Raw genomic sequence first — 21,499 nt, 5'->3', positions numbered from 1 at the left:
AATAAAGCCGCTTCTCCTCCCTCTCGTCTCTATTAGTTCTGGCAGATTGAACCATACATTAGATGGAGAGGATTCCTTGAAGGCTGTTTTTCACAATGGTGTGTGCATGCCTTGTAACCCAGCAGGTGAAGTAATTACTACTATATAGGGTGTCCTAACTGTTTGTTGGTGTGTTAACGTCCTGGTGACGGGGGCAGTATTGAGTAGCTTGGATGAATAAGGTGCCCAGAGTAGACTGCCTGCTACTCAGCCAGAAAAGCTAGAATATGCATATAATTAGTATATTTGGATAGAAAACACAAGTTTCTAAAACAGTTTGAATGATGTCTATGAGTATAACATAACTCCTATGACAGGCGAAAACCTGAGAAAAATCCAACCGGGAAGTGGGAAAACTCATTGTCATTCCAATATACAGTGTCTGTGGGGTCATTTTGCACTTCCTAAGGCTGTTAACAGTCTTTAGAACCTTGTTTGATGCTTCTACTGTGAAGAGGGGCCGAATGAGAGGGGATTGAGCCAGGTGTCTGGCAGATTGCCACGAGCTCGTGACGCGCAGTCATGGCTTCTTAGGGCTGCAATCCCGTTAACGGGATCGATATGACAACAGCTAGTGAAAGTGCAGGGCGCCAAATTCAAAACAGAAATCTCATAATTAAAATTCCTCAAACATACATGTATTTTATACCATTTTAAAGATAATCTTGTTGTTAATCCCACCAATCCGATTTCAAATAGACTTTTCAGCGAAAGCACCACAAACGATTATGTTTGGTCACCACCAACTCACAGAAAAATCAGCTATTTTTCCAGCCAAAGAGAGGAGTCACAAAAAGCACAAATAGAGATAAAAATTAATCATCAGATGACACTCATAGGACTTCATATACGTTTTGTTCGATAAACTGCATACTTATATCCAAAAATCTCATTTTACATTGGCGTGTTATGTTCAGTAGTTCCAAAACATCCGGTGATTTTGCAGAGAGCCACATCAATTTACAGAAATACTCATAATAAACATTGATAAAAGATAACACTATTAGACATGGAACTTTAGATACATTTCTCCTTAATGCAACCGCTGTGTCAGATTTCAAAATTACTTTATGGAAAAAGCAAACCATGCAATAATCTGAGTATGGCGCTCAGAGACCAAAACAGCCAAAGAGATATCCACCATGTTGTGGAGTCAACATTAGTCAGAATCTACTAATAATATGCATATCCTATCTTCTGGGGATGAGTAGCAGGCAGTTGAATATGGGCATGCATTTAATCCGGAAGTGAAAATACTTCCTCGTCACCAAGAAGTTAAAGCGGATATTGAAAACTGTATTAAAAGGGGTGAGAGGCATGTTAAAAGGTGGCGGTGCAGTCTGACACAGCAGGCCCTTCTCTCAAACATGCAATATTTGGACAATAAAATGGACAAGATACTTGGAATATTAAACTACCAATGGGACATTAAAAACTAACATCTTATGCTTCACGAAGTCGTGGCTGAACGATGACAAATATCAACATACAGCTGGCTGGTTATATGATGTACCGGCAGAATAGAACAGCGGCAGGATAGAGGGGCGGAGGTCCACGTATTTTTGTAAACAACAGCTGGTGCACGATATCTAAGGAAGTCTTGAGCTATTGCTCGCCTGAGATAGAGTTTCTCATGATAAGTTGCAGACCACACTAACTACAGAGATAATTTTAATCTATATTCTTTGTAGCTGTTTACATACCACCACAGACTGAGGCTGGCACTAAGACAGCATTGAATGAGCTGTATTCCGCCATAAGCAAAAAAAAAATGCTCATCCAGAGGCAACGCTCCTAAAAAAAAAATGTATCAGCATGTTAAATGTGCAACCAAAGGAAAAATAACTCTGTAGCGCCTGTACTCCACACACAGAGATGCATACAAAGCTCTCCCTCGCCCTCCACTTGGCAAATCTGACCATAATTCCATCCTCCTGATTCCTGCTCACAAGCAAAAATTAAAGCAGGAAGCACCAGTGTCTAGATCAATAAAAAAAGTGGTCAGATAAAGCAGATGCTAAGCTACAGGACTGTTTTGCTAGCACAGACTGGAATATGTTCTGGGATTCCTCCATTGGCATTGTGGAGTACACCACATCGGTCATTGGCTTCATCAGTAAGTGCATCGAGGACGTCGTCCCCACAGTGACAGTACGTACATACCCCAACCAGAAGCCAAAGAATACAGGCAACATCCACACTGAGCTAAAGGCTAGAGCTGCTGCTTTCAAGGAGCGGGACTCTAACCAAGAAGCTTATAAGAAATCTTGCTATGCCCTCCAACGAACCATCAAACAGGCAAAGCGTCAATACAGGACTAAGACTGAGTCGTACTACACCGGCTGAAGCTCGTAGGATGTGGCAGGGACTGCAAACCATTACAGACTACAAAAGGGAAGCACAGCCAAGAGCTTGCCCAGCAACACAAGCCTACCAAACGAGCTAAACTACTTCTATGCTCGCTTCGAGGCAAATAACACAAACATGTATGAGAGCACCAGCTGTACCAGAAGACTATGTGATCACGCTCTCCGCAGCAAATGTGAGTAAGACCTTTAAACAGGTCAACATTCACAAGGCCAGATGGATTACCAGTATGTGTACTGCGAGCATGCACTGACCAACTAGCAAGTGTCTCCACTGACATGTTCAACCTTTCCCTGTCCGAGTCTGTAATGCCAACATGTTAAAAGCAGACCACCATAGTTCCAGTTCCCAAGAACACTAAAGTAACCTGCCTAAATGACTACTGACCTGTAGCACTCACGTCTGTAGCCACAAAGTGCTTCGAAAGGCTGGCCATGGCTCACATCAACACCACCATCCCGGAAACCCTAGACCCACTCCAATTTGCATACCGCCCCAACAGATCCACAGATGATACAATCTCTATTGCACTCCACACTGCCCTTTCCCACCTGGACAAAAGGAACACCTATGTGAGAATGATATTCTTTGACTACAGCTCAGTGTTCAACACCATAGTGCCCTCCAAGCTCATCAATAAACTAAGGAACCTGGGACTAAACATCTCCCTCTGCAACTGGATACTGGATATCCTGAAAGGGGTCCTTCTGTAGCTCAGTTGGTAGAGCATGGCGCTTGTAACGCCAGGGTAGTGGGTTCGATCCCCGGGACCACCCATACGTAGAATGTATGCACACATGACTGTAAGTCGCTTTGGATAAAAGCGTCTGCTAAATGGCATATATTAAGGGCCGCCCCCAGTTGGTAATGGTAGGTAACAACACATCTGCCACGCTGATCCTCAACACAGGGGCCCCTCAGGGGTGCATGCTCAGCCCCCTCCTATACTCACTGTTCATGCCTGATAGCACAGCTAGCTCCAACACCATAATTACATTTGCCGATGACACAACAGTGGTAGGCTTGATCACCGACAACAACAAGACCGCCTATAGTGAGAAGATCTGAGACCTGGATGTGTGGTGCCAGGATAACAACCTCTCCCTCAACTTGATCAAGACAAAGGAGATGATTGTGGGCTGCAGGAAAAAGAGGACCGAGCACGCCCCCATTCTCATCGACGGGGCTTGGGGTATAAGCTGTTTAGAAGTCTCTTGGACCAAGAGTAGGTTGAGAGATTCAAGTTCCTTGGTGTCCACACCAATTTCCCTGGTGTCCACATCAACAAACTACATGGTCCAAGCACACCATGACAGTCATGAAGCAGGCACGACAAAACCTATTCCCTCTCAGGAGACTGAAAAGATTTGGCATGGGTCCTCAGATCCTCAAAAGGTTCTACAGCTGCACCATCGAGATCATCCTGACTGGTTGCATCCCTGCTTGGTATGGCAACTGCTCGGCCTCCGACCGCAAGGCACTACAGAGGGTAGTGCGCATGGCCCAGTACGTCACTGGGCCAAGCTTCCTGTAATCCAGGACCTCTATACCATGTGGTGTCAGAGAAAGGTCCTAAAAATTCTCAAAGACTCCAGCAACCCTGGTCATAGACTGTTCTCTCTGCTGTGACATGTCAAGCAGTACTGGAGCGCCAAGTCTTGGTCCAAGAGACTTCTAAACATCTTCTACCCCCAAGCAATAAGACTCCTGAACATTAGTCAAATGGCTACCCAGACAATTTGCATTGCTTGCCTGCCCCCCCCCCACCACCACCCCCACCCCACACACAGCCAGACTCATCGGTCACCCCAGATCCTCCTCCGTTTCCCCCTTCACCCTCAACACCTTTTACCCCTGGAGGGCCCTACCACACAGAACCCCTCTGACTGATCAGTGTGGCTGCCGTGACATCTGATGTCTTGAGCTCACTGCAAGAGACAACACTGCAGATCATATAGCTGAGGGGTAGCCTACTGTATATGGAGGGATTGTCCGAGTGATCATTTGATCCCAGATGACGCACAAGACTTGCAACTTGCATTTGTGTACAATCAATAAAACATCATGTGACAGTCAGTTTTCATCCATAGCTGAACATAAATAGTTTGAAGATAATCTTGAGTCGTATTGTACCATTTAGAAGTACAACTGCCACTTAACTCTGTCCTTCTGACAACCACCTAGGGTGCTTTTCAGGAATATGACTCACTACTGCAGTCAGAACCTACTCCCTGTCCCAAGCACTCAGTGGGGACGCAAACGTCACTCTAATAAAACACTACTAAAATAAGTACTTTCCCGCCAAACCAGGGAAACGTCGTTTTCAAGGGGTTTAAGACTTGGTCGAGTACAGATGTCCATCTCCCGCTCTCTTTCTCTGCAATATTGTGGATGAGCTTGAGTGTGAAATAACAGTAAATGGCTAGATTGAAGAGTGGGACAACAGAGTTCTTGAAAGACGAGGGGGACAGAGTGACGGCGGAAAGCAAGGCAGACTCCAGCACTTTTCACCTTTACTGTACAGTCAATATGAAACTAACAGTTCCCACTGTTGCACACTGGTGATCAAATCAAATTCTATTGGTGGCATACACATATTTAGCAGATGTTATTGCAGGTGTAGCGAAATGGAGGGAATGCAATGTACAGTACCAGGGTTTTTCTGATATCAAAATGAGGCTTAGGTGGTGGGGACGTAGCCATGAGCGTGGCAAATAGTGCGGTTGCAGACTGAACAATTGACCTCAGCGACAAAATGTTGATTTTTAAAGCTAATTTCCCATAATTCCACACATTCTACGCTGACAATCTGAGAGAGAAAATGTTTGTTTTAAAGCAAATTTCCTATACAGTAAATAGACTGACAATATTTAAAAATAATAATATTAATAACAAAAGCAGAAACATTCGTCCCCCATCTTTTGATGCTATTAACTGGTGAAATCACTGCATTATGATGACAAATGACTTCAATGCATCTCTGACTGAGGCCATAGTGCTTGTTCAGTAATAGACTATCAGGCCGGCACAGCAAGGCAAGCAGATTGCAATCCAGATTATTGTTCAAACTGGCTATCTATCAGTGGCAGGCAGTGCCATAGAGTAGCGATGAAGACTGAGGGGTGTTCCAGTGTTATTCCACTGTGCTGCTACCGTCAGTGCGTGCCACTGCCAGTGGACCAGGCCGGGACAGGGTAACTGAAATAGCAGGTGCTCCAGAGCCCTCTGACCCCAATTCTCTCTGTCCTCATGCCAATGGAATGTGTGTCAGCTAAGGTGAAATGATACTAATGTCCCCTAGCCGGCTCTGACCAGACAACACCACAAGCCAGACCTACAGTCCAGCCAAAAGGCAGCTGCTAATGTGTGTGGCGTACACTCCAGAGAGACTGTGGCCTCTATAACCCCAGGATTTTCATGCTGATGGGTATAGTATAGTCTCTCTAAGCTACTAGCCTTACTGTGTGCCTCATGTATGTATGAGAGACTAGAATAGCCCATCGCAAGAGTGGAGCAGTAGCAGCCAGGTGGAGCTAGAAATAGCTGTGGCCAAGGATGAGGACGCCGACAGAACTGATGTAGGCTGTAGGCTAAGATGCAGGCTGGGCTGTAGGCTAGGATGTAAGCTAGGATGTAGGCTAGCCTTGGATAGAAAGGACCAAACCCATCAACCTCAAAAGCAATAGGGTTCAGTGTTGTCATGAACCATTTACCAGCAGTACCATTCAATTAGTTAACTTGTACCCAATGAGAATAAAACCAGTTTGAAACACATCTACAACTTTGCAAGCCACAAGTCTAACTGTATGGAGGCCAGTTTCCTGTGAAGTCAAAGGCAGATTTCAACATTGTGTGAACAATGAAGTAATCCTCTTTTTCATCACTAGCCCTGGTTTGGCAGTTAGGGTCAGGGTCGTACCTGGGGTTCCCTCGCAGGGCGGCGTGGTGCAGGGCGTTGAATCCATTGTTGTTGGTGATGGTGACGTCAGCTCCCGCCTCCAGCAGCACAGAGAGCATGTCATCCCTCTTCTTACTAATGGCGTCATGCAGGGGCGTGTCTCCCTCGGAGTCCTGTACGGGGGCGACATACATACCGTTACCACAATATCGAGCAGGAACCATCATTATCAAATCAAAATCCTATCACTAACAATAAAGGCCTATACTAGTTATGTGAAGGAGATGTTTATATTTCACAAACACTTGAGTGCAAAGAGAGCCACCCAAATATTTTGGTTAGAGTGGATGCTTATATTGTATTTGTCCTGTTTCACAAATGTACAAGTGTGTATTATTTGCATGTGTGAAATGGAAGTGTGTGTGGTTACCTGGAGGCTGGGGTGGCAGCCAAAGTCCAGCAGGGTCTTGACCACCTGCAGATGACCTTTGTTGACAGCAATGTGCAGTGGGGTCTGTCTGCGCTTGTTCCTGGCGTTCAGGTCGGCACCACCCCTCTGCAGCACCTCGATCACAGAGCCCTCGTCTCCGAAGGATGCGTGGTGCACCGCCCGGTCTCCATCCTTGTCCTGGGAGGGATATTATACACAGACTGACCCAATGTCTCCACTATTTACACCTCAGCGAGCATCCAGCTATGACTGATACAGTCAGCTTTTTAAGTATGAATTGAGACCAGTATAGGAAGACTGAGAAGAAAAAAGGGATTAGTTTCACTAGAGCACAGCTGTTCAATGTCAATCCTGGAAAGAAACACTCCAGGTTTGCATCCTCTCCTAATAAGGAACTAATTCAGACCTGGGACACCAGGTGAGTGCAATTAACTACAAGGTAGAAGAAAAACAGAAGTGTTTTGGCCCTCCAGGACTGGAATTTAAACAGCCCTGATATAGTGTCTAGGGATATCATTTGTGGCACTGTTGGTCTTGGTATTGGGGAGGATTTAAATATATAAGTATTGAAAAGGGGCTATAGGATAGACGTTATTATTGAGGAAGAACTGTTGCCTCTGTACAAACCTCAGCCTCCAGGTCCACGTTGTGTTTCAACAGCAGCTTGAGGACGTCCACGTGTCCGTTCTGACTGGCCGCCTGCATGGCTGTGTGTCCAGCACACTGCCCGTTCACCTACAAACACACAATGTAGCACTGTTAGGTGTATTCTTGTATTTTGAGTTCATCCAGTGCACTGCCTCGTCACTCGCATACACAAGAGGGGGTTGTGTGTGTGTTTCATCGCCAACTGAGGTACTGGAATACTTGGGGCATAAATATTAATGTGTGGTACTTTGGGAGTCACAGAACATATCTTGCCCTGGTGGGAGGATCACGTTGCCCAGCTCAATGTGCTTTAAAAAGGTCCAATGCAGCCATTTTTATTACAATATCAAATCAATTCTGGGTAACAATTATGTACCTTAATGTGATTGTTTAAATTACAAATGGTCAAAAAGAAACAAAAAATGCTTCTTGGCAAAGTGATTTCTCAAGGAAAAATTATGCCAGAACTGTCTGGGAGCAGTCGGAGTGGGTGGCCTAAATGGAGGAGCCTAATGGGAGGGACATGTAAACTGAAAAGTAGCTATTATTGGCAGAGAAGTTTGACACTGTTATTGGTCTATTAACTTCTACTGCCAGGCAGGCAAAAATTCCACTCATGCAAAACCAGCTGAAATGTCAGGCATTTCTTTTTCAAACAGCTCTTACACTGAAAGGGAATTATCATCATCATCGTCACAATTTCACAGTAACACAGGAAAATCAAGTTTGACTGCACTGGGCCTTTAAGTAATAATTCCACTGAAAGACACCGAGGAACCTGGCCAACCTTCACCGCACTGAGACATGCGTGCTCACACACACGGTCGCAGAGACAATGCTGCAGAACGCTTACAATGGGGGGGGGGGGGAGGCTAAGACGCTCTACTCTCTATTCTAAGCAGCTCTCTAAGGAAATAGGAGAGCGCAGACAGCAGACAGCTCCCTTTAGGGGCAGGTTGTTGGCCTGGTTGATGGAAGGACAAGAGTTATTCCTGACTAACAACCTGACAAGGAAAAACTCTGTGCCCCACCTATAACTACGCCGCAGAGTTTTCCTAGTCATGTGGAAATTTGGCTCTAGACCATAAAATGGGGTATATTCACTCGGCTTGGGTGGTATACCGTATATACCGCATACCAGAATATTTGGAAATAGCCGCAGTATGTTTTTTTTCAATACCATCAAAACTATTTATTTCACATTTTTCCAAACATTGTAATATTTGTAGCAAGGGATGTAAAGTGTCGGAAACGTTCCGGAAAATTTCCCATGGGGAGTTCAGCCCTGGAATTTGGGCACTTTTGCTTAAATTCATTTTAAAAAGTTAGCTATTAACAGTGAACCTTTTTTGTGAGATAGACACAAGGTAATTCTAGGTCTTGTGGCATATTTTGGTTAACTATCCCCAATTCAATGGAATAGCAAACCTCTGCATTAAAGGTTGACCGATTATGATTTTTCAACACCGATACCGATTATTGGAGGACCAAAAAGGCCGATACTGATTAGTCGGACGATTTTTAGAAATGTATTTGTAATAATGACAATTACAACAATACTGAATTAACAGTTATTTTAACTTAATATAATGCATCAATAAAATCAATTTAGTCTCAAGTAAATGAAACATGTTCAATTTGGTTTAAATAATGCAAAAACAAAGTGTTGGAGAAGAAAGTAAAAGTGCATTATGTGCTAACGTTTCAGTTCCTTGCTCAGAACATGTGAAAGCTGGTGGTTCCTTTTAACATGAGTCTTCAATATTCCCAGATAAGAAGTTTTAGGTTGTAGTTATAGGACTATTTCTCTCTATACCATTTGTATTTCATTAACCTTTAACTATTAGATGTTCTTATAGGCACTTTAGTATTGCCAGTGTAACATTACAGCTTCCGCCCCTCTCCTCGCTTCTTCCTGGGCCCGAACCAGCAACACAATGACAACAGCCACCATTGAAGCAGCCTTACCCATGCAGAGTAAGGGGAACAACTCCTAGAAGGGTCAGAGCGAATGACGTTTGAAACGCTATTAGGCGCGCTAACTAGCTAGCCATTTCACTTCGGTTACACCAGCCTCATCTCGGGAGTTGATAGGCTTGAAGTCATAAACAGCGCAATGCTTGACGCACAACGAAGAGCTGCTGGCAAAATGCATGAAAGTGCTGTTTGAATGAATGTTTACGCGCCTGCTTCTGCCTACCACCGCTCAGTCAGATACTTAGATACTTCTTGTATGCTCAGTCAGATTATACGCACCGCAGGACACGCTAGATAATATCTAGTAATATCATCAACCATGTGTAGTTAACTAGTGATTATAATATAATATATGCCATTTAGCAGACGCTTTTATCCAAAGCGACTTACAGTCATGTGTGCATACATTCTACATATGGGTGGTCCCGGGGATCGAACCCACTACCCTGGCGTTACAAGCGCCATGCTCTACCAACTGAGCTACAGAAGGACCACATTATGATTGATAGTTTTTTATAAGATAAGTTTAATGCTAGCTAGCAACTTACCTTGGCTTACTGCATTCGCGTAAAGGCAGTCTCCTTGTGGAGTGCAACGAGAGAGAGGCAGGTCGTTATTGCGTTGGACTAGTTAACTATAAGGTTGCAAGATTAGATCCCCTGAGCTGAGCTGGTGAAAATCTGTCATTCTTCCCCTGAACGAGGCAGTTAACTCCCCGTTCCTAGGCCGTCATTGAAAATAAGAATGTGTTAACTGACTTGCCTAGTTAAATAAAAAAGTATAATTTTTAAAATGTAATCGGTGCCCAAAAATACCGATTTCCGATTGTTATGAAAACTTGAAATCGGCCCCAATTAATCGGCCATTCCGATTACTCGGTCGACCTCTACTCTGCATGCACAGTGCATTTTTCCATCACATGTGCAGTGCACTCTTCCTTCACATATTCAGCTGATTCTCAAGATCTTGCACACTAATGAGATGCTATTGAGCCCACACTACTACACGGTCTGAGCCAAGGACAATATGCTTTCTGGTAAGTTTTGATTACAATACTGGTTGGGGTGAATATATTTTATATGACACGTGATTTTTTGTTAACTAGTAAATAGTAGCCTACAGCAAAGTGTGTTTAAATAATTTCTTACTTGTAAACAATTTCTGTTAGTTTTTGCTACCAGGTGGGTTTTAACTTGCTTGAGCCTGCTAACTAAGGTGTTAATTCACCTGTTTCCATACATGTTTAATTTTAAAACATTTATTTTACAAAGGAGTTGTTTAATCTAACTGCTTAACTATTTATCTGTACATGGAAATGTATTTGGTTTTTTTAAACTCATTTTTCATAATCTTCACAGGAAATTGCCATGGTCACTATCTGATGTGTGGAGACATTTCACTGCAGCTAATGTAGAAGGAAAAGCTATGTACATTTGCAAATAATGTGCAAAATCAAATGTGAAGGCAACAAAGATGCAGAATCATCTGGTGAAGTGAATAATGTTCCCTCAGTGCTCACAACAAACAACCTCTGACAAAAGTCTCTATTCTGAGGTGAAAATGATGAATCAGACACCTTATCGAAAGCAGCAGCTCACGGTCCTCCTGGAATCAAAAGCTTTTTTGACTCAATGGAGTAACATATGTCAGAGAAATGCTGATGAATATCTTGTTCGAGCTGTGTGTGCAACTGGTTCACCTCTGAAGCTCACAGGCAATGTGTATTGGAAGAGATTTCTGAATGTTCTTGGCCCACCATACACCCCTCCAACCAGACATGCTTTATTTACTAATTTGCTGGGGATGCAGAGTTCAGAGCTCAAATGAAGGTCAAGCAAATCATAGAGAAAGCAGACTGCATTGCAATCATCTCTGATGGATGGTTGAATGCTCATGGGCAAGGAATAATTAACTAAATCATCTCCACCCCTCAACCAGTATTCTACAAGAGCACAGACAACAGACACACTGGTCTCTACATTGCAGATCAGCTGAAGGCAGTCATCAATGACCTTGGACCACAGAAGGTATTTCCACTGGTGACAGAATGCTGCGAACATGAACGGGGCTTGGTTCAAAGTGGAGCAATCCTACCCTCACATCACACACATTCGCTGTGCTGCTCATGCATTGAATCTGCTCCTCAAGGACATCATGGCACTAAAAACAATGGATACACTCTGCAAGAGAGCCAAGGAAATGGTTAGGTATGTGACGGGTCATCAAGTTATAGCAGCAATCTACCTCACCAAGCAAAGTGAGAAGAATAAGAGTACCACATTGAAGCCGCCCAACAACACCTGTTGGGATGGTGCTGTCATCATGTTTGACAGTCTCCTGGAGGGGAAGGAGTCTCTCCAAGAAATGGCCATATCAGTCTGCCCATATGGACCTCCCTATCAAGAGGATCCTCCTGGATGATGCATTTTGGGAGAGAGTGGTAAGCAATTGAAACTTGTGAAACCTATAGCAGTAGCAATTACACATATTGAGGGAAACAATGCCATCCTGTCTGATGTTCAGACTCAGCCTGCAGATGTAAGAGAAGAAATCCATACTGCCTTGCCCACTTCACTGTTGCTCCAAGCAGTTTTGCAGTTCTGGAAGACTTCTGCCTGAAGCCCACACATGCCGCAGCGTACATGTTAGACCCCAAGTATGCTAGCAAGAGCATCGTGTCTAGTGCAGAGATCAACCAGGCCTATGGTGTCATCACTACCGTGTCTCGCAAACTTGGCCTGGATGAGGGCAAGGTTCTTGGCAGTCTGGCGAAGTACACTTCCAAGCAGGGGCTTTGGGATGGAGATGCAATATGGCAGTCGTGCCAACATATCTCATCAGCCACCTGGTGGAAGGGACTTTGTGGACCCGAGGCTGTTTCCCCTGTTGCCTCCATCATTCTCCAAATCCCACCAACATCAGCCGCCTCAGAGCGCAACTGGTCCTTGTTGAGGAACACACACACCAAAGCACGCAACAGGCTGACCAATACAAGGGCTGAAGAATTGGTGACCATCCGGGCAAATTTGAGGCTTTTTGAGGCTGACAACGAGCCAACCTCAACAGGGTTATGGCGTCAGAGGAAGGCCCTAAAAATTGTTAAAGACTCCAGCCACCCTAGTCATAGACTGTTCACTTTGCTACCGCACGGCAAGTGGTACCCGGAGCGCGGTGTCTTGGTCCAAGACGCTTCTAAACAGCTTCTACCCGCAAGCCATAAGACTCCTGAACACCTGATCAAATGGCTACCCACACTAATTGCATTGCCCACCCCCACCTCTTTTACATCGCTGCTTCTCTGGTATCATCTATGCATAGTCACTTTAATAACTCTACCTACATGTACATATTACCTCAACTAACTTGTGCCCCCTCACATTGACTCTGTACCGGTTCCCCCCTGTATATAGTCTCGCTATTGTTATTTTACTGCTGCTCTTTAATTACTTGTTACTTTTATTTCTTATTCTTACCCATATTTTTTTTTAAAAATGCAATGTTGGTGAGGGGCTCGTAAGTAAGCGTTTCACTAAGGACACCTGTTGTATTGGGCGCATGTGACTAATACAATTTGAAGGTTGTAAAGTGACAGTGAAGATGAGGCCTCAGAGTCTGATATTCAAGAAGTGGACATTGAGGAGGTCCAGGGAGAAGACATGGAAGCCTGAGAGGAAGACAACCAAAGCTTTAGTTTCTAGACTATCATTTTACAGATGTACGTTGAAAACGTTTTTGGGAAATGCGATGGATCATCGGGAATCATTAAATATTCCCTTTCTTTTGTTGTTCAGTGAAATCAATGAGTCAACTCATTTAATTAAAGTTCAATTCGTAACTAAATGTTTATTTTATTTATTTTGGATGGATTTAATAATTTACAATTAGGTCTACTTATGATAAGGTAAAAGGTTTATGTTTCTGTCTCCATATGATATGGTAATTATATCCAATGCAAAAAAACATCTACATTTAAAATGGTATTCATAATTTGCATATATTCCCGTTAATTCCCACAGAAATGTACCACCTCTGAATATTCCCCAAAACTTGCAACCTTATTTGTAGCTATTATTTAAGTAAATACCTGCAGTCGACTTGTGCAACTTCATTTCACCTGTCAAATTATTTTACATTAGGAAGCTTGAGTAGTTCCCCTGAACAGTTGAGCCAGCCACGTGATTGTTTGTAAATAGCACAATGGGAAAAAGGGGGTCAGGGGAGTCCAGCTGTGTGTATTGACAGGGGTCTCGTTTTATATTGAATGTCAGTGTTTTTTTGCTTCAATAGAATGATCAGGGACAAGCAATTATAGTTTTCCTAAGCAAGAAAATACATTAGTTCAACACAGTCGGCAGAAATTTGCATAATTTTCATCAGATGAGAAAAGTAAATGAGCTTACAATGAAAAAGGTATTCTTTTCAAAAACGACACATGGCCATCATATTTCTAATGTTTAGGACTATGCAGTTTATTTATTTTTCCTGGGTGAAAAACTCTGCGTTAACAAGACCCAAGTTTAACTTGCTATCTACAGCGCATTCAGAAAGTATTCAGACCCCTTGACTTCATCCACATTGTTACGTTACATTACAGCCTTATTCTAAAATTAATTAAATCGTTTCCCCCCCTCATCAATCTACACACAATAGCCCATAATGACAAAGCAAAAACTGCTTTTTATAAAAAAAAATATGCAAAAATACTGAAATATCACATTTACATAAGTATTCAGACCTTTTTACTCAGTACTTTGTTGAAGCACCTTTAGCAGTGATTACAGCCTTGAGTCTTCTTGGGTATGACGCTGTAAGCTTGGCACACCTGTATTTTGGAGAGTTTCTCCTATTCTTATCTGTAGATCCTCTCAGGCTCTGTCAGGTTGGATGGGGAGCTTTGCTGCACAGCTATTTTCAGGTATCTCCAGGGATATTAGATCGGGCCACTCAAGGTTCCCACAGTTGACAGTGCATGTCAGAGCAAAAACCAAGCCATGAGATGGAAGGAATTGTCCGTAGAGCTCCGAGACATGATTATGTCGAGGCACAGATCTGGGGAAGTTTACCAGAAAACTTCCGCAGCATTGAAGGTCTCCAAGAACACAGCGGCCTACATCATTATTAAATGGAAAAAGTTTGGAACCACCAAAATCTTCCTAGATCTGGCCACCTGGCCAAACTGAGCAATCGGGGGAGAAGGGCCTTGTTCAAGAAGGTGACCAAGAACCCAAATGGTCACTCTGACAGTGCTCTGGAGAACTTTCCAGAAGGACAACCATCTCTGCAACACTCCACCAAATAAAGCCTTTATGGTAGAGTGGCCAGACGAAAGCCACTCCTCAGTAAAAGGCACAACAGCCCGCTTGGAGTTTCCCAAAAGGTACTTAAACAATATTCTCTGGTCTGATGAAACAAAGATTGAATTCTTTGGCCTGAATGCCAAGTATCGGGTCTGGAGGAAAGCTGGCACCATCCCTACGGTGAAGCATGGTGGTAGCAGCATCATGCTGCAGGATGTTTTGTTTGACACATGTAAAACAACCTGATTTGAGCTTAAATTGATGGAAATTGATTGGGATTTTGTGTTTATTATTAAATATACTGAACACAAATGTAAATGCAACACGTAAAGTGTTGGTCCCACAGTTAATGAGCTGAAATAAAAGATCCCAAAAATGTTAAACATGCACAAAAAGCTTACTTCTCCAAAATGTTGTGCACAAATTTGTTTATATCCCTGCTAGATTATTTGCCAAGATATGCCACACCTGACAGGTGGATGGTTTATCAAGAAGCTGATTAAACAGCACGATCATTACACAGGTGCACATTGTGCTGGGGACAATAAAAGGCTACTAAAATTTGCAATTTTGTCACAACAAAATGCCACAGATGTCTCAATTTTCAGGGAGAGCGCAATTGGCATGCTGACTGCAAGACTGTCCGCCAGAGAATGTATTGTTCATTTCTCTACTGCCTACAAAGTCGTTTTAGAGAATTTGGCTGTACGTCCAACTGTCCTCCCAACCGCAAATCACATGTAACCACGCCAGCCCAGGAACACCACATCCGGCTTCGTTACCTGCGGGATCATCTGAGACCATCCACCCAGACAGCTGATGAAACAGAGGAGCATTTCTTTCTCGAATAAAGCCCCTTTGTGGGGGAAAAAAATAATAATAATTCTGATTTGGGAGGGCCTATGCACTCCCAGGTCCACCCATGGCTGCGCCCCTGCCCAGTCATGTGAAATCCATAGATTAGGGCTTAATGAATGTACAGTACCAGTCAAAATTTGGACACCTACTCATTCAAGGGTTGTTCTTTATTTCCTACTATTTTCTACATAATAGTGAAGACATCAAAAGTACAAAATACCATGTAGTAACCAAAAAAATTGTTAAACAAATCCAAATATATTTTAGATTCTTCAAAGTAGCCACACTTTGCCTTGATGACAGCTTTAAAAACTATTGGCATTCTCTCAACCAGCTTCACCTGAAGTTCCCACATATGTTGAGCACTTGTTGGCTGCTTTTCACTCTGCGGTACATCTCATCCCAAACCATATCAATTGGGTTGAGGTCGGATGATTGTGGAGGCCAGGTCATCTGACACAGCACTCCATCACTCTCCTTGGTCAAATAGCCCTTACACAGCCTGGAGGTGTGTTGGGCTATTGTCCTGTTGAAAAACAATTGATAGTCCCACTAAGTGCAAACCAGATGGAATGGCGTATCGCTGCAGAATGCCGTGGTAGCCATGCTGGTTAAGTGTGCCTTGAATACTAAATAAATCACTGACAGTGTCACCAGCAAAGCACCCCCATCCTCCTCCATGCTTCACGGTGGGAACAATCTGAGATGCAGTCAACTCTAATGAACTTATCTTCTGCAGCAGAGGTAACTCCGGGTCTTCCTTTCCTGTGGCATGAGAGCCAGTTTCATCACAGCACTTGATGGTTTTTGCGACTGCACTTGAAACTTTCAAAGTTCTTGAAATGTTCCAGATTTTACTGACCTTCATGTCTTAAAGTAAGAATGGAATGTCGTTTCTCTTTGCTTATTTGAGCTGTTCTTGCCATATTATGGACTTGGTCTTCTCCCAAATAGGGCTATCTTCTATATACCACCCCTACCTTGTCACAACACAACTAATTTGCTCAAACGCATTAAGGAAAGACATTCCACTATTTAACTTTTAACAAGGCACACCTGTTAATTGAAATGCATTCCAGGTGACTAACTCATGAAGCTGGTTGAAAGAATGCCAAGAGTGTGCAAAGCTCTCATCGATAGGCACATAACACATGATTCTGTGTGTTATTTCAAAGTGTTGATGTCTTCACTATTATTCTACAATGTAGAAAATATAAAAAATAAAGAAAAACCTTTGAATGAGAAGATGTCTCCAATAAAATAGTTGAAATTATTGCATTTATATTTTTGTTCAGTATAGATGGCAGCACCGCTGCGTCAATGGACACTTAAGGATTAACTGAGCCCCTGTCGTCATATCATCATTTTGCCATCTCAATTACCAATAAATATATCCTCGAGGTGGGGGGGATGCGCCATGGAACTAAACTATGATAGACACCTACCAAGCTTGAAGCTGTGTTGAATGAAGAGATCACTTACATCCACGTCAGGTCTCTTGAGGATGTCCTCCACCTTGGCCAGGTCTCCATTGGCTGCTGCTTTGACCAGTTCCTCATTGACATCACCCGACTCCTGGGTCTCAAACAGCTTCTTCAGCAGCTGAGACAGACGCTCTACACACAACGTTACATGGGGGTTATCTTCTAGGTCCAAGGAGTGAAGATTGTGTGTGGTGTGTAAGAGGGGTCAGTGTATGTGTATGCCCACTTATAAACAGGCTAGTAGTAGATATGGAAAAAAATATTGGTTTATGGTTTGTGTATCGGTGTGTACACGCTGTAAATGTGTGTGTTCTGACTACCTCCGGAGGCGTTGGTGACAGCAGAGCCAGTGGGGGCCACCTTGGTGACGGCAGCAGGGTTATAGGTCCATGACGTTCCACACACCTCCACCTTCAGGTCGCTGTCAGAGTAGATCTGCTGCACGCGGCCCACCTTGCCCAGGGTCTGAGGAAAACAATACATTCTTTACTATAGTATTTTTTATTACAACCTCAAAAGAGCATAAACATGCCATACTGTTAAGAGATTCTGTTACAATCTGTTAAGTACCAAATATTATTGAAGGGAATTCTGAACCTCCTTTCAGAATTCTAGTGTCTCTTACAAAGGGAAGTTACATTATCTGAGATATAACCAAGGTATAAAAAACAAATACAATTTGAGGGGGAACAAAACAAAAAGAGATGCGCATCTGTGTATTTAATTTCTACAAAGCCATTCGTTCCCATTTCAGAAACAGACACGGCCCTTCCTTTCCAAAAACATGACAGGAAAGCGTAATCACAGATGAGTCTATAGCACGGTTCTGATTATTCATTCAAAGGGCAGTTGAAGGGCTGAGTGAGAGCCAGACATTTCTCATCTACACAACCAATTATCTGGGGCCTTGTTGATGTCCGTCAAGTTTTTGAGCGAGGAAAGGAAAGGCGTTTTGTGGCCGTCTCCCTGTTCTTTGATAAGACTGAGGCTACGTTGCAACATCCACGGTCTCCAGCATACGAGATACATACATTTACTCTAATCAGGAATGCATTCTGAGTACTATGCCAACGTGGATATTGAAACAGACTAACACGTCGTTACAATATGTAAACACTAGTTTACCAATTAGAATGCATGACCAATACATTGCTTCATTGGCAGCCATCTTTCCTACACAAACTTTTCCAGCCTAGTGTCGCAGAGCGTCATGTGTAATTTGAATACCATTCACTAGCAAGTCTGCAACTTGATGCACTCTGTTTGGAGAGTCAACACTAAAAGGCACTACACCTAGCTTAAAGTTGAATCGGGACATCAGTCTGACTCAAGGAGCCTTTCGTGAACACTCAAAACTGAGGGGGCGGGCTAAGGAGGAGGGGAGCAGCAGCAACAGTAGGTACCGATGAACGGGTTTTAGGGCTTAGTAGTCATGACATACGGTCCTTGTTACGTGGGAGATGAGGATGTTATGTTGACAAAGGAAACGCATGTGTGTCTTACATGTGTGTCTTACAGGCAGCATGGCCTCAGCCCACTCCCCATGCGTGTCTTACAGGCAGCATGGCCTCAGCCCACTCCCCATGCGTGTCTTACAGGCAGCATGGCCTCAGCCCACTCCCCATGCGTGTCTTACAGGCAGCACGGCCTCAGCCATTTATTTTTAATTATTCTTTTTTTAACCTTTATTTTACTAGGCAAGTCAGTTAAGAACAAATTCTTATTTTCAATGACTGCCTAAGAACAGTGGGTTAACTGCCTGTTCAGGGGCAGAACGACAGATTTGTACCTTGTCAGCTCGGGGGTTTGAACTTGCAACCTTCCGGTTACTAGTCCAACGCTCTAACCACTAGGCTACCCTGCCGCCATGCTGTCTTACAGGCAGCATGGCCTCAGCTCACTCCCCATGCGTGTCTTACAGGCAGCATGGCCCAGCCCACTCCCCATGCGTGCCTTACAGGCAGCATGGCCTCAGCCCACTCCCCATGCGTGCCTTACAGGCAGCATGGCCTCAGCCCACTCCCCATGCGTGCCTTACAGGCAGCATGGCCTCAGCCCACTCCCCATGCGTGCCTTACAGGCAGCATGGCCTCAGCCCACTCCCCATGCGTGCCTTACAGGCAGCATGGCCTCAGCCCACTCCCCATGCGTGCCTTACAGGCAGCATGGCCTCAGCCCACTCCCCATGCGTGCCTTACAGGCAGCATGGCCTCAGCCCACTCCCCATGCGTGCCTTACAGGCAGCATGGCCTCAGCCCACTCCCCATGCGTGCCTTACAGGCAGCATGGCCTCAGCCCACTCCCCATGCGTGCCTTCCCCATGCGTGCCTTACAGGCAGCATGGCCTCAGCCCACTCCCCATGCGTGCCTTACAGGCAGCATGGCCTCAGCCCACTCCCCATGCGTGCCTTACAGGCAGCATGGCCTCAGCCCACTCCCCATGCGTGCCTTACAGGCAGCATGGCCTCAGCCCACTCCCCATGCGTGCCTTACAGGCAGCATGGCCTCAGCCCACTCCCCATGTGTGCCTTACAGGCAGCATGGCCTCAGCCCACTCCCCATGTGTGCCTTACAGGCAGCATGGCCTCAGCCCACTCCCCATGTGTGCCTTACAGGCAGCATGGCCTCAGCCCACTCCCCATGTGTGTCTTACAGGCAGCATGGCCTCAGCCCACTCCCCATGTGTGTCTTACAGGCAGCATGGCCTCAGCCCACTCCCCATGTGTGTCTTACAGGCAGCATGGCCTCAGCCCACTCCCCATGTGTGTCTTACAGGCAGCATGGCCTCAGCCCACTCCCCATGGCCTCTCTGCAGCAGCTTGATGCGGTCGATGTCGTAGCAGATCTGGACCAGGTCTCCCACCAGGAACTGGGAGCTGCCTCCCTCTGCTCCCGCCGCAACACCTTCCCCACTACGCACCACGTTGGCCTTGGTCAGCACTGCAGGGTTGAATGTCCACCTGGACACACACACACTTTGAGGTGGCACCAACATCATCGAAATTACAGTGTCATAAATATCTTTCATTAGGACAAATAGGTTAAGTCCATGTCCTATTCTTGTTATGACAGAAGTTGTGGTGTTATGACAGGACTGTGCTTGTGTACGGGTCTTTATTTTTATATTGAACCTTAATTAAGACCTGATAGAGCTTACCTGTTCCCACTGGGGTACTGCACCACAATGTCGTGGTCCTCGTCGATGCCACACACGGTACCGGTGGTGGTGAGAGTCTCGAACATACCGTCTGTCCAGCCTCCGTGGCCGTGCTGCAGGGACTGGACTATTTCCAGGTCCAAGTCGATGTTGACCAGGTCTCCGATCTGTAAACCGCCTGGGTTTCTGTTGCCATTCTGCTCACCTGCGGGGAGAGGGCAGGTGGAATACAGACTGGTTACACATTCTTATTTATTTACTTTATTTCACCTTTATTTATGTAGGTTAGTCTCACTAAGATAAAATAGGGTGGACAAATCAGGTCACGGATAGTCTTTTTTGATTACTTGTATTAAACTTCACGAGTTCATTTGGTTGCTGCAGTGCTGCTAAACAAAACCCAGGTATCACTGGCCAGGAATATCTAAGAGAAGACACGATCCTTGAGATTGCGGAAATGCTGTGCCAGTGTGGCCTGTGACTGCACCCGGGCTGTCTCCATGCAGCCTGATATTGCCTGTATTGGTGTGGTGGTGCCACCTAGTGGACAGTACCAGTAACAGCAGGCAGGCAGAGACGTGCTCCTGATGCCCTTGGACTCAACTGCAGAACACTGTGCTGGGGAAGTATTGGTGCAATAATTATGGCGTAGTGCAATGGATCACGAGTACTGTACTCACCGAGAACAGGGCAGTGGTCTCTGTAGAAAGAGCCTCCTTTGGCATCCTGGACACATTTCAAATCCGACTGAAAGGGAGAGAGGGAAAAAAGCATCAGCTAATGATCTACTTAATTCAATCGATTAGAAGTACAGTAGATTAACAACGACGTAAGAGTAAATTCACACTGCAGTGACATGCCGTGTGACATTGTGTTAAAGTTAGGGCGGGGTGGCAACAATGGCATTACCTTAAGGACTCTGGCTCAGCAGGGAAGGAACAGCATCATATCATTTGAAATGATAACAGATGCAGATGGGCATCCACTGTCAGACAGAGGGCAGCCATGTTGACTAAAAGGCATACTGCTCCTCTGACAGAGCAGGGTTCACTAACAATGGTTTCGCCCCCAAATTGGACCCTATTCCCTACATAATGCCCTACTTTTGTTCAACATAGCGCACCATAAGTGCATCATAAAGGGAATAGGGTGCAATTTGGGATATTGGCTTTTTGATGTAATTTTGTACAAAACAGATGTGTAAAAAGCAAAGGAAAAAAGAAAACACATTGAGGAAAGGAAAGTCAAGAGACCAGATGGTGGCCTTTTGGTGCTACAGTCAAAGTCGGAAGGTTAACAAACTACATTTAAACTCAGTTTTCC

The 21,499-nt window shown here is 44.6% G+C and overlaps 1 protein-coding gene across 3 annotated transcripts in view; it reads right to left on the bottom strand.

Moving 5' to 3' along the window:
* LOC124009131 (E3 ubiquitin-protein ligase mib1-like) overlaps positions 1-21,499 on the bottom strand; it is a 93,501-nt gene that overhangs the window by 47,637 nt on the left and 24,365 nt on the right. For all 3 annotated transcript variants that reach the window (XM_046320638.1, XM_046320639.1, XM_046320640.1), the window contains exons 5-12: positions 20,857-20,923; positions 20,177-20,381; positions 19,793-19,979; positions 17,340-17,484; positions 17,018-17,151; positions 7,383-7,490; positions 6,735-6,932; positions 6,326-6,477 (exon numbers count right to left, since the gene is read on the bottom strand). In XM_046320638.1, the coding sequence (XP_046176594.1) occupies positions 6,326-6,477; positions 6,735-6,932; positions 7,383-7,490; positions 17,018-17,151; positions 17,340-17,484; positions 19,793-19,979; positions 20,177-20,381; positions 20,857-20,923 (1,196 nt within the window). The remainder of the gene's footprint in view (positions 1-6,325; positions 6,478-6,734; positions 6,933-7,382; positions 7,491-17,017; positions 17,152-17,339; positions 17,485-19,792; positions 19,980-20,176; positions 20,382-20,856; positions 20,924-21,499) is intronic.

This window comes from Oncorhynchus gorbuscha, linkage group LG22 (assembly GCF_021184085.1).
Source record: "Oncorhynchus gorbuscha isolate QuinsamMale2020 ecotype Even-year linkage group LG22, OgorEven_v1.0, whole genome shotgun sequence".
NCBI classification, from domain to species: domain Eukaryota; kingdom Metazoa; phylum Chordata; class Actinopteri; order Salmoniformes; family Salmonidae; genus Oncorhynchus; species Oncorhynchus gorbuscha.
Note: the sequence above shows the minus strand (reverse complement) of the source record. Positions and strands in the feature narration are given on the sequence as shown.